The 14,378-nt window shown below is 33.9% G+C and overlaps 1 protein-coding gene across 1 annotated transcript; it reads left to right on the top strand.

The window, feature by feature from the left end:
• Positions 1-6,487: 6,487 nt before the first annotated feature.
• Positions 6,488-8,224, top strand: LOC109705063 (UDP-glycosyltransferase 73C5-like). The gene has a single exon (XM_020225825.1). The coding sequence runs from the start codon at positions 6,569-6,571 to the stop codon at positions 8,066-8,068; it is 1,500 nt and encodes a 499-aa protein (XP_020081414.1). The 5' UTR covers positions 6,488-6,568; the 3' UTR covers positions 8,069-8,224.
• The last annotated feature ends 6,154 nt before the right edge of the window (positions 8,225-14,378 follow it).

The following is a 14,378-nucleotide window of genomic DNA, read 5'->3' as shown; positions in this document are numbered from 1 at the left end:
AGTGTGTGTAAGATCGTGGAAGCTGTCGTTTTGGTAGTTCATATTCGAATTCGATCAAAATCAATAACCAGTAATAATCTCTCAAAACGTTCTAACGTTGCAATCACCTTTATCAGTAACCTTTTTTTTTTTCGGTGGCGACGGAATTGTCGAATGGAACAAACAAAAATAAGGACAAACTCTCAATAGAAAATGAATGGATTTTCATTTCTGTTTATAACTTTGTAAGTATTTTTTAATGTATAATCAAGCGACATAGAATATCGTACCAATCTCAGTCACGTGTTTTCGTCACTTTTGGAAAAAAGCACAAATACGTAAAATAATGGTACAATTTGAGTATAAAATTGTAGGCATGCCAGTTGACAGATAAAACTGTTGGTTACATTTACGATGTGTTTGATTATCTTTAAAAATACTTAACTTTTTTTTTTTGCTTAAAAAATAGTTTTTTCTTGTTTGATTGCTGTAAAAAAATTTTCTGAAATTTTTTTTTTTTATGGATTCTCGAAAAAAAAAATAAAGTTTTCGTTTTCCACCCACCGTCGACGGAAAACGATAACGATAACATGCGCTCGAAAAGCGCAGCTCACAGCGGTAAAAAATATATATATGTATATGGTTCACAAAAAAAGCTTGGCTCTTGTGGAACGCGTGAGTGGTCCAACTGTCGAGCACTCACCCACTCCTCTCATATATATATATATATATAACTAGGCTGAAATGCTATTAATAGCACGAAGCTATTGGTGCTATTAATTTTTTAGTCCTTCAATTGAGAAATATGCGGTTAGTATGATGTGGACCCCTTGGGTTTGAATAGATAGTTTGTTAAATAGTATAATCTAACAGGTAAAAATAATAAAAGAGTTAAATCTAACGGTTGAAAACTTGATAGCACCAAATCCTTGGAGCTATCGATAGTATCACAGCCGAACTCTATATATATATATAGAATTAGGCCGCTATACTATCTATAGTATCGGAGCGCCGGTTCTATAGTCTTGTTTTCGATCTTAGAGTGTTCAAATTAACGATCTACAACGTTAAATATGATCTAGGGTATATGAAGTTCTTAGGAATAAAATTTTAATTTTTTTCGACATCGTTTACTTAGCAAATAAATTATATCAAAATAGACGGTAAAAATTGAATAATTTTTAAAATTTGAGCATAGGACTTTTAAATTCAATATCAAGAATGTTAACCTTAATCTAGATAGTTTAAAGTATTTTCTATCAGCTTTAATCTTAATCTAGATAGTTTAAAGTGTTTTCTAAAAACTTCAAATACCCTAGATCAGTTTTAACGGTGTGGATCGTTGATTTGAATACCCTAAGAACGAAAACGAGACTATAGTACCGAAGCCCCGGTACTATAGATAGTATAGGAGACTATCTCTCTCTCTCTCTCTCTCTATATACCCCGGCCCAACAAACACGCAGTATACTACATATAACTATATATAAACCACCGTATATTCAAATTTCGGTACTGTCGACATACTAGCTTTTTTGAGCGAAAAAAAGTAAGTAATTTCTCTCTCTTTGCTTAAAATAAATAACAGAATTAAGTGGAATTTTGGTATATTGTCTTTTATTTCTCAATACGAAAAAAAGATATATGTTATCCAAAATTTTTGCTAACGGAGAATATCTATTGTTAATTATCATTTTGATTCAAAATTGTTTTAATTCTAATATATTAGTATTTATACCTATACTATATATACTACCTATATACTATATCATATAATATATTATACTTATATAATATATACTATACGTTATCTCTATACTATCTACTAATATTTTATTATTATATTAACTTTTTAATTTCAAAATTTTTAGATTAAAAAATATATTTAAATTTTAAATTTATCAGAATTAAAAAATATAGAAAAAAATTCAATGTATATTTATATCCACACTTTATATAAATTTTATAAAATAAAAAAACTATATAATTATTGCTCACAACAACTATTTAAATTTGAGTTAGAATATGACATGTATTTTCTAATAGTGTATAATAAATAAATTTATTTTTTAAAAATATTGTAAATTTTTGAATAAACATAATGTACAATTTCATATTAATTTGAAATAATTATTAAATAATTAATTATTACGTGTATTTGTACGTACAATCAACTAGTGTATATTATATTTTTATTTATAAATATATATTTATGAGATGTTAAAAATTATTATACATATTTATAAATATTTATTTATTTATTTATTATATAATATTTTTTTATAAATTTGTAATTATTTATTCATATTCCTAAATATATTATATATGATGTAACATGTTTATTATAATTTTTTTTTGGTTAATTACATACACGTCCCGACAAATATAGTGAATTACAGATATATTTCTGCAAAGCTCAACTTTCATAATTTGTCCAACAGATTAGGATCCGATAGAGAACTGTTAATTTTTTAACAGTATGCTCGTGAAATGATATTTTTAACCTCACAAATATGTCTCTCCAAAAGTACTCTATCTTCCTCTTTCTCTTCCTCTTCGGGCCGTGGGAGCGGATGGCGGCGGCGACGGATCATCGACGACGACGACAAAGAAGAAGTAAGAAGAGAAGAGAATGATACAAAGAAGAAGAAGAAGAAGAAGGAGGCGGCGGAGATCGGAGGTGCTCGGAGGCGAGGGGGTTCGTGGCGTGGTTGGAGAGGTCGCCGACGGCGGAAGGGCGAGGTTGGAGAGGTCGCCGACAGCGGAGGGAGGAGAGAGGCGGCTACGGCGACGGCGCAACACCAAGCGCGAAAGCATCGCGCGCGGCAACGGCGGCGGAAGATACGGTGGAGACGATGCGGCGGAGGTCGGCATTGGCGGCGCTTCGGCGAGGTCGGGGTCGTGTTTGCCGGCGACGAAGAAGAGGGAAGAGGAAGAGAGAGAGGAAAAAAAAAAAAGGGGAAGAGGAAGAGGGAAGAGGAAAAGGGAGAGTGTTCGCCGCCGCATCTTCTCCCTCGCTGGCGACGAAGCAGAGGGAAGAAGAAGAGGGAGAGGAAGAACAAGAGGGTAAAATTATCATTTCATTTATTAATTAACCATAGTTAAGTATTTTAACTGTAGTTAACGAAATTTCTCTAACAGAAACTAACGGCAGGAACATATCTGAATACATTAGAACTTTTGTAGGGACAAATTATGAAAGTTGAACTTTACAGGCATATATATATGTAATTTATCATGTTTGCAGGAACGTGTATGAAATTAACCCTTTTTTTTTTTAGAGATAGGTAGCACGTTACCCGCTTCGGTACCGATCACCAAACCCTTTGTCACTTGCTCTATGTTATTATAATTCTAAATATATTTAATCTATATATAAAAATTATAATAATATATAAAATATATTAATTATTATATATTAATAATATATTTAATAAAAAATATTAAATAGTTTTTTATCCATTCTTTTTCCTTTTAACCAAACAACTATCATAGAAAATAATTTTTCTTTTCCTACAAGCTAAACATTAACGACGTAAAACTGTTTTTGTACAGAAAATTTTTTTCCACCGAAATTTTTTTTTTCACAGTTTTACGTGGAACCAAACACACCCTTAGAGTTAATTACACTACTATATTATAGTTTAATTTTTTTGTTTGTTATATTATATTATTTTTTAAAAGACACTGTTATTATGTTTTATTAATTTCTGCCATGTATTCTAGATTTATTTTTATTTTTCTTGTTTGTACTTTTTTTTTCCTATAAATATCACTAAATTATTTTTTTCCTTACTAATCGCTATATTACTGATAATAAATCTATTATTTTAAACAAAATCTAACATCTTATTAAGAGACACTGGTGAAATAATAAAAAATAAAATAAAATAAAACCTCAATGATAGACTTGTTGAAAATTTTTATCAAAATATTTTCTTGTATTCAAGTTTCAAATATATACCATTTTGTAGGAAATTTCGTGCCATTTGTGGCTCGAACTAGGAATTAACAAGAGCCAAATTTATACCAAAGTCCAAATTGGCCTCTGCAGTTGGGATAAAATTGAAGAGAATTGAAAGCTGCAATTTGAATTTAGTCATGGGACGACGGAAGTGAAGAGGGGCCGGCGGGGGCCAAGGCATCTCAACTATTAGAAGAATCTCTACAGATGTGTAATTTTCTAGAATAAGCTTCTAAATTCTAAATAGAAGAAAAGATTGCTTTATTGGTGAGACTAATTAGGTCAATCCCAAAAAGCCACCACATGCTTAGGAACATTATCTTTGAATATGATTTTTTTTTTTCAAACTCAATATGCATGATTTGATTATCCACGTACCTACTTGAAACAAGTCTCCATGTCTACACTTTGAATTACTGCCTCGTAAATTTCTTGCGCAAGATTGTTACATGACCATGAGATGGCGTATGTCGTAAAATGAAGTTCATGTAGCACAATCATCCTAACTTTGATCGCTATAAATAAGTGAAAATTTTATAATATCAAATAAGGGCAAAACCATGATATGCGCTTACGTCCCCACTTCAAGTTTCAGCTTCACCTAACAAAACATTTGCACATGCATATATGGATCACATGCCATGCACTATACTATACGCCGGGCTTAGCCAACCTACCACAGCGCGCACAAGATATCAGATTAATATATGCCTAATTGTTATAGTCGCGCTCTTAAATGTTTTCTTGTGCGCTAAAAATCATGCGTGAGAAGCGTTAATAATTTTGGTGCGTCAGAGTAATTAATATATGCCTAATTGTTATAGTTGTGATACAGGAGCAAGCAGCATTTACCAAGTTTAAATTGTGTATGCCGCGGAGAAGCTAGCATCGAGGTGCACGACTCATACAGTAATTTTGATGCTTATGTCGGAGCATGCGTAAGCTACGTCGCTTTCCTCGCGATCTTACTAAAAACCGAGTATTCTTGCACGTCTATTATATCCCATCTAAGAAAAACACTTTTGAATCTCTTACTAGTTATGTACCTTATATTATATAGTTGGTGTGTTAATAATTTTGGTAAGTACTGTTATGAACAAATCATTTTCTATATTATACATACAAGTATATTGATAATTAATAAAAGCAGTATTTTTAAAAAATTTGTATCTGTATTTTTTTATTTGATTCTAATTTATAATGCTGCTTGTCTTGTTGATACATAGGTAATGTAATAATATAGAAAACCAAGAAGAAAGCTCTTTGTAATTGTCGGGACACTCCAAATTAATAATTTTTTCGAAATGCAGGACACACAAGCATACAGCTCGTTATGGCAAATCACACCAAAACAGGAACGTTCATGAGTCTACATTTGCAGATATAATAAATGATAAGGCCTAATATAAAATAAGGTTAATTTCATACAAATTACTATAAATACAGTAAATAATAAATATATTTCTATATAATTTAATTTTTATATGTTGTTTTCATAAAAGTTATAATATTTTTAAATATATCTCTGATTTGTTATCGTTAGAAAATTATTATTATTTTTTATTTTGTCATCACAAATATATATACCTATAAAAGTCATAACACTATAATATAAAAAAATAAAAATATCAAAAAATTAATTAATATTAAATATTTAATTTATGATTAACTAAATTTTTTTAATATATTTTAACGATAAAAATATATTTAAAAATATTAGAATTTTTAGAAAAATAACGTACGAGAGTTAAACTTTGTAAAAAAATATTTATCATTCATTATTATATATCGAAGAAACTATGAAATTAATTTTAAAAAATAATATCAGTTTGACAGTGAACGAGGACAATCAATATGACGTACGTACATACATCATCCTTCAGAGTATTTTTTTATACTTTATCCATCACATCAAATCTAATATGCACAATCATATCTTATATACACAGTTTAAGCACTTCTCAGATTAGCTTCCGATATTATTTTCTTTTCTTAAAAGGATATTTTGTGCTATAAATACTCTGGCTTACATACTTTTCAAGCTTTAAAAAAATTTAGAAACCCATTCACAATACAATATTTAAGCTTTATTTAAACGTGGAAATAAGTTGATGTAAAAGCTTATTTAATATGAGCATTTTTTTTTTCTATATATAGTTGAAAGCTAAAGGAGTTTAATTTTTTTTTACTTCTTAAAAGTTGAAAAAATTAATAGAAATATATTTTTTACTTACAAAATCATTTATACTCGTATGGATCACAAATCCATGGACACCAGTCGACGTATCCATTACCGCGACAGGCAAGCACTTTACAGAGCGCACAGAGAGACGAGACACATTGTATATCTGGATTATTATTTGTCTTATTTATATGTACAAAAAAAAATCTGGCTAATTAATTAACTTATCTGTTGCTGCTACTATTCTTCCGCCGCCCCTCTTTTGTTTGCGCACAAACACATGCATATATAAATATAACAGCACATGCGATGCGAGGTGCAGGTATCCAAATCCCACTTGTAGCTAATAGTCTCTTTGCGTTACTTAAACTTTGTATATACATGTCGACGTAGCGACGCTGGCGCGCGCACAACTCGACTTAATTCCGATATAATTGCCAAAAATGGCCAAGAACGGCGACTCCGATCACGAGGAGAAGGCCCACTTCGTGCTGGTCCCTGTGATGGCCCAGGGCCACACCATCCCCATGCTCGACATGGCCCGCCTCCTCGCCGGCCGTGGCGCCGCCGTCACCTTCGTCACCACCCCTCTCAACTTCGCCCGGATCAAATCCCTCGCCGACTCCGTCGCCAACTCTGGCCTGCCGATCCACTTCCTGCCCCTGCGCTTCCCGTGCGCAGAATGCGGCCTGCCGGACGGCTGCGAGAACATTGACGTGCTCCCGTCCAGCGACCTCCTCGCAAGCTTCTGGCGCGCCTGCGCCATGCTCCGCGAGCCGCTGGCGAGCCACCTGCGCCACAACTCCCCGGCGCCGCCGACGTGCATTATATCCGATACAGGCCACCCGTGGACCGGGGACGTCGCACGGGAGTTTGGCATCCCGAGGCTCAGTTTTCCCTGCTTCGGCGCGTTTGCCGCTCTCGTCAGGCACGTCATGTACCGGTTTAAGATATTCGAGAACGTGGCCGACGAGAACGAGCCGGTTAGTGTTCCGTATTTGCCTCATCGGTTTGAGCTCGCGAAGGCCAAAGCGCCGGGGAACTTCGGCGGGCCCGGGACGGATAAATTCCGCGAAGCGGCGTTGGCGGAGGAGAGGAGAGCCGACGGGATCGTGGTGAACACCTTCGACGATTTGGAGGCTTCGTACGTCGACGCGTACGGTAAGATCGCGGGGAAAAAGATTTGGACCGTCGGGCCCCTATCGCTCTGCAATAGGAGCGTCGGCGAGACGGCGGCGAGGGGGAGAGCGTCTGATGTCGACGTCGGCCATTGCTTGCGCTGGCTCGACTCGAAGAAGCACGGGTCGGTCGTTTACGTGAGCTTCGGGAGTCTTGCTCGCACCATGCCGGGTCAGCTGATACAAGTAGGACTCGGGTTAGAGGCTTCGGAGAGGCCGTTTGTATGGGTGATCAAAGCCGGCGATAGGTTCGCGGAAGTCGAGGAGTGGCTGAAGGCGGAGGGATTCGAGGAAAGGGTCAAGGATAGGGGCCTGATAATAAATGGCTGGGCGCCGCAGGCGGCGATCCTGTCGCATCCGGCCGTGGGAGGGTTCATGACGCACTGCGGATGGAACTCGACGCTGGAGGGAGTGGCGGCCGGGCTGCCCATGATAACATGGCCTCACTTTGGCGAGCAATTTCTGAACGAGACGCTGATAGTGGAATCACTGAAAGTCGGGGTTCCGGTTGGGGTTCAACAGATGACACAATGGGGAGCGGAGAATGCCCAAGTGTTCATAAAGAAAGACGACGTCGAGACCGCGGTGGGCAAGTTGATGGACGAAGGGGAAGAAGGCGAAGAGAGAAGAAGGAGAGCGAGAGAGCTCGGAGAGAAGGCGAGAAGGGCCATGGAGGAAGGGGGATCATCTTATGAGAATACCAAACTTCTCATTCGAGAAATACAGGCTAAAAATGTGCATGTGGATGGGAAGTTAACAGTGTAGAAGGCAACAAGCTACCATTCTGAACGTTTGTACTGATAAATGTTACAGTTATTTACTACCCAATGTGCCCATGTTGGTGTTGGCAGCCATTGCTTAACTATTGTAATCTTCTACCTTTCAGATTAATCTTCCTATTGTACGTTTGTTCTAGAATCATATTTATAAACTACCATCAATTTTCATAGATTTCAAGTCCTCCCGGTGCTTTTAGAAAAATATTGAAATCTGGCTCTCTTCTTAATAAGTGTATAAAGTAATATTTTGATTAGTTTTTTTTTCTAAATTAAAATGGGGTTTAATTAGAATGGGAGTGACCTTCCACTGAAGACTTCTCAAACCTTCTCTCCCCGTCCAACCGCCCCTCCGTCTCCTTTATCTCTCTTTTCTTCATATTCTTTATCCGCCTGTTCGCCTCCCCTCCCCTTTTCCTCTACTTCCCTCTTCTTCTCCACCATTTACTCTTCCCTACCCACAGCTCTATTTTTTCACCTCCACAATTTGGTGGGGCAACGTCTATATATTATATCCTCTCTCTCGCCCCATGGCTCTATCTTCTCTCTTTTATTGTGGAGTTTTTGTGGAACCTGTACAAGGCGCTTCGGTGGTGTGGTCGTAGCGATGGCGTTGGAGACCAAGGCGGCAGCGGTGGCCACGATCCGAGGCGACGGTGCAGCGGTTGCAAAGATCGCCTTCTCGAAGACCAACATCAAGAAGTGGCGGTGTTCTATCTTTTCTTTTTCCTCTTTCTTTTTTCTATTTTTTTCATCTACTTTTACCCATTTTACAGGATTTGAAGACAAGGGCGGCAATGGTGGAGGCGATGGTAGTGGAGATCGAGGCGACGGAAGTTTCAGTTGAGTTGGATTTTCCTAAAAATCTAATTTTGTTAATGAAAATCTAGATTTTTTTAGTTTAGATCGAAGAGAATTGAAAGTTGCAATTTGAATTTCGTCATGGGACGATAGAAGCGAAGAGGGGCCGGCGGGGGCCACGGCATCTCAACTATTAGAAGAATCTCAACATATATGTCTAATTATCTGGAATAGGCTTCTCTAAATTCTACACAGATGCGGAAAATAGAAGAAAAGATGGCTTCATTGGTGAGACTAATTAGATCAATCCCAAAAAGCCACCACATGTTTAGTAATATTATCTTTGAATATGATTTTTCAAACTCGATATGATTTTGATTACCTACGCATCTACTTGAAACAAGGCTCCATGTCTACAGTTAGAATTACTTCCTCGTTAATTACTCGCGCAAGATTGTTACTTGAGCAGGAGATAGCGTATGTCATAAAATGAAGTACATGTAGCAATATCATCCTAACTTTGATCGCTGTATAAATAAGTGAAAATTTAATAATATGAGATAAGGGTAAAACCACAATATCTCCACTTCAAGTGCGAGCTTCACCTAACAAAACATTTGCAGATGCATGGATCACATCCCATGCACTATAACATATGTTGGGCTTAGCCAACCGCCACAACGGGCACAAGATATCAGATTAATATATGTCTGATTGTTTTAGTCATGCCCTTAAAATGTTCTCTTGCTTGCTAGCAATCACACATGGCTCATATTGATTGATTTGTGGGTTTAGTTCGTCAGCAACATTTCGGAGGATAATGAGAACAGAAGCTTTCAATGCACGTACGTACACACAAATTAATGGACCAGGCTATATATCCTTAGTAGGGCCTTGGCCCAAAATCATGAAGCAAAGCATGAATCAGAGTTTACGGCTTGCCACGAACGTGAATGTTGTGATACAGAAGCATCAGTTGCCAAGTTAAAATTGTGCACGCCGCAGAGAAGCAGCGAGGTGCACGACTCATACAGTAATTTTGATGCTTATGTCGGAGCATGCGTAAGCTACGTCGCTTTCCTAGCGATCTTACTAAAATACTGAGTATTCTTGTATAAGTTACGAGAAGTCCTAAGATCTTTTATCTAGATGCTATCAAATATCCAGAGAGGGATGAATAGGTGTATAGGCTCAAAATCACAAATTTCAATGCGATAAAAAATTAAATGCGAAAAATAAAAATCACACCGAGATTTATGTGGGAAAATCTACTTTGGAGAAAAACCCACGGGACCAACAAGTAAAAAAATAATTCACTAAGAGAAAAAATTATAAGGTGATTACCGACTCCACGGACTCGACCTCTTTTAATCTCCTATGAATCTCGCGCAATCCTCCGGGTTGTCCATACCCTCACGTTCGAATCCACGAACTTCTCGCACACGTCCGAATTCACGAGCCCACGATCCGAATTCTCGAACCGCCTTCGATCACGCCGTATCCATGACACCACACATGAAGAATATCATGATTATGGTGATCCTTCACTTAGAGTATCGATAAAGAATCAGAGAAGAATCTCTAAGCGAAGCGTTGATCAATTCAACATATAGATATCAATTTACAATATCTCGAATTGACCTAAAAGAGGTTAATATATAGAAAATAGATTTAGAACGAAAACCTAGCCTCTAGGGTTTCTCAAACATGTATTTTCGTGATATTATGTAAATTAGAGAACCCCAATAACTTATTTATAGGCCTTAGAATCAATTAGAGTCGGATTAAAATCAATTAGAATCAATTAGAATCAGATTAGAATCAATATAAGGAATTTTACATGCGTACCAGTACTGCGTAAGTTGGTACCGGTACCACATGACAGAACAGAAAATTTCTCAAGCTACGTATCAGTATCAAACCAATGCAGTACTGGAACCAGACTTCAGTATTGATACCCTGCCAATGCAGTACCTATACTTAATGCAATTTCCAGAATTGTATCATCTCGGATTTCTCTCGAGTTTTGAGGTACTATAAAGTTGGGGTACCGGTACAACTTGTTGAAAACTTAGTTTTTCAAATACAGTTTTGAAGAATCGAAAACTAATACCGTTACTCACTAACAAAAACTTTTATAATCAAATCAAAAGTACCAAAACCTACTTATAATCCATATTTCATTGAGTTATATGATTCTAATGTCATAAATAAGTTTGAATCATCGTAATATGATTTAAAATCTTATTTTAGTATCGTGATTCACGTAGTGGGATGTTTCTGAATTTTCGAAGTTTTGGATTCTTTAATTTTCGACAATCACACGCCGAACCCTTCAAGACTCCGACTAAAATAACGAAATTTGCCAATACAAAATGCTTAATATCGTGCATGTCTATTATATCGAATCTAAGAAAAACACTTTGAATCTCTAACTACTTATATACCTTATAATAATATATTGTTGGTTTGTAAATAATTTTGATTAGTACTTTTATGAACAAATCATTTTCTACATTGTACATACAAGCATATTGATAATTTATAAAAACAGTATTTTTTTAAAAAAGTATATTAGTTTTTTTTTTATTGATTCAAATTTATAATGCAGCTTGTCTTGTTGATACCTTGGTAATATAATAATAATATAGAAAACGAAGAGGAAAGCTCTTTGTAGTTGTTGGGACACTCAAATTAATAATTTTTTCGAAATGCAGGACACGCAAGCATACAACTTCGTCAAGGCAAATCACACCAAAAAGGAACGTTTATGAGTCCACATTAACAGCTACAATAATGATAACGCCAATAATATAATATCGGGCGTGCTCTAATCTTTTTGGCTGATATTTGAAGGTGAACGAGCACAATCAAGATGACGTACGTGCACACGTCATCCTTCAGGCCAACTTTAGTCTTTATCTATCACATCATAACTAATATGCACAATCACATATTATATACACTTCATTATCTATTTCTACTACATTAAACAAAGATTTGGGGCACCTTAGGGTGACGTGTGTCCTCCCAACCCTCTCCTACTCTCTCTCCTATATATATATATATATATATATATATATATTCGCACAATGCAGTAATAATAAAATATTTTTATAATAAATTTTATTTTTTAATATTTTATTATAGTTTTATAACCTAATATCAATTAAATAAAAATTATATAAAATAATTTAACAGTTAAATCTATTTAAATAAAGTTTATTAAATTAGTTATGTGCAAAGTAAATTATACAATAATTATTTTATAAGATTTTAATGAAAGAATTTGAGATAATCTATAAAATAATTTTTTAAAAATCAATAAATAGAAAAAATTAAATTGTAGAAGAAATTGTTAATAAAAATTAATTATATATATACACAATACATTATATTCTAAATTTTACTCCTGAAATTTAAATTCTGTATTTTTTATATATAGAGATATTTTACGTGATTTAAATTGGCATCTATCAGTTAAATTTTAATTACGGATTTATTACGAATATTATTAATAAAATTAATTAAGTATATAATTTATTAATTATTAATAAAAATAATTAATTAATTTAATAGAGTTTAGAGATTTTAAAATTTAAATTTAGAAGTTTAAAATTTGAAAATTAAATCTTATAAGTTAAATTAAAATTAATAAAATTGAAAGTATCAAATTTAAAATTATATAATATATATATATATATATATATATATAATATATATATTATATATTATATATATATATATATATATATGCTGGAGCTACTATACCTTTATGAGTATAGACCCCCCTTATACTCTATAATTTTAAACCGTTGATTGATGGAATGTGTGGTTAAATGAATGGTGATCTCACACTTAGAATGATATGCGGCCTCTAGGAGTTGAGTAGGTAGTTGGTTGAATAGTATAATCTAAGGGTGGAAATAATCAATAGAATAAATCTAAGTTCGAAAACTTATGAGTAAAGGGACGCAATACTCATAAAATAGTAGCCGGACTCATATATATATATATATATATATATATATATGAGTCAGCTATGGTGCTTGTAAAAACACTAAGCACATTGTGCTTGTAAGTTTTAAGCCGTTGATATTTACTCTCGATCATTTTCACCATTAGATTATACATTCAACCACACCCCACACTCAACCCTAGGGCCCACATCATTCTAACCGCAATACTTTTAATCAATGGCTAAAAATCTCCCAGCACTCACTATATAAGTACTTTTAAAAGCATAGGAGCTCAATTATATATATATATATATATATATATATATATATATATATATATATAATATATATATATTATATACTAAGTAAAATGTACGTGCAAATACACGTAAAATTATTAAAAAAATTATAATATTTTTAATATTTTTAATTTTAGCAGCATATTTTATATGATTGCCAATATTGTATCTAAAAAATTTAAAATAATAAAGACACCTATAAAGAAAGATATGCTTTAAATGATAAATATTAACAATAATCTTAATGAAAAATTACTTTTGAAATTAAATAGAAAAATAAAATCTGTTAGAATAAATTTTGAAATTAAATAGAAAAATAAAATCCGTTAATCTTAAAAGAAAATATATTTTGAAATTAAATAGATAATATCTAAAAAAATATTTTAAAATAAAGGAAAATATCTTTATAGGATTTCACATCTGTAATCTGTTATAGAGAACTTACTTTTGAAATTAATAGAAATTTTATATTTTAGGATTTCACATCAGTAATCTGTTATAGAGAACTAACGTATTCATTGCTGTTTCTATTTTATTCTTATATTAAAAATTTTCGTACGGAAAGGAAAATGGCTCCATATTGTTCCGCCCGAAAAATGTCTGTCGACAGACCGAAATTTGAAATATACTTGCTTTTATATATATATCAGATATATATATATATATATATATAATATTATATAGAGAGAGAGAGAGAGAGAGAGAGAGAGAGAGTTTGACTCAGTCTCTACTCGGTAGTAAACTGCTTCGTTTACACGATTTATTTTGATGATAAGTTTCCAAATCGACGATCGCACCGTTGAATATATAAATCAAACCATGTTAAATTATTCAAGATCAAATTCGATAATTTTTTGGCATCAACTGAAGTGCAGATCAAAGACACAAAATCTATAATTTTAATGGACGATATGGTGCATTGCCGTCGTTTAACGATATATAAGGGTTCAAATCAAACTACATTATTTGTAACATTTTTTTAAAACTATTTAATAAGATCTAGACTCTAGATTTCAAATATGAAAAATTGTAATCAATCATTTTTTTAACCCAAATATTTATTAATTCCAGCAGCCATTCAGTTTTCTCTGTCTTGATGATAAGAGAACAAATCGAAAATGTGTGAATTTGACTTTTCAGATAGTTTAAATAGTTAGATCATGTTTACCGGTACGAGCATCATTTGGGAAAAGCTATCTATACAGCAAATGAAATCGGTAGTAAAACCGAACCTTCACTA

The sequence above is a fragment of the Ananas comosus genome, unplaced genomic scaffold (assembly GCF_001540865.1).
Source record: "Ananas comosus cultivar F153 unplaced genomic scaffold, ASM154086v1, whole genome shotgun sequence".
NCBI classification, from domain to species: domain Eukaryota; kingdom Viridiplantae; phylum Streptophyta; class Magnoliopsida; order Poales; family Bromeliaceae; genus Ananas; species Ananas comosus.
Note: the sequence above shows the minus strand (reverse complement) of the source record. Positions and strands in the feature narration are given on the sequence as shown.

Excerpts from the sequence above, each read along its gene's own strand:
- LOC109705063 (XM_020225825.1), top strand. The coding sequence starts at position 6,569 with ATGGCCAAGAACGGCGACTCCGATCACGAGGAGAAGGCCCACTTCGTG.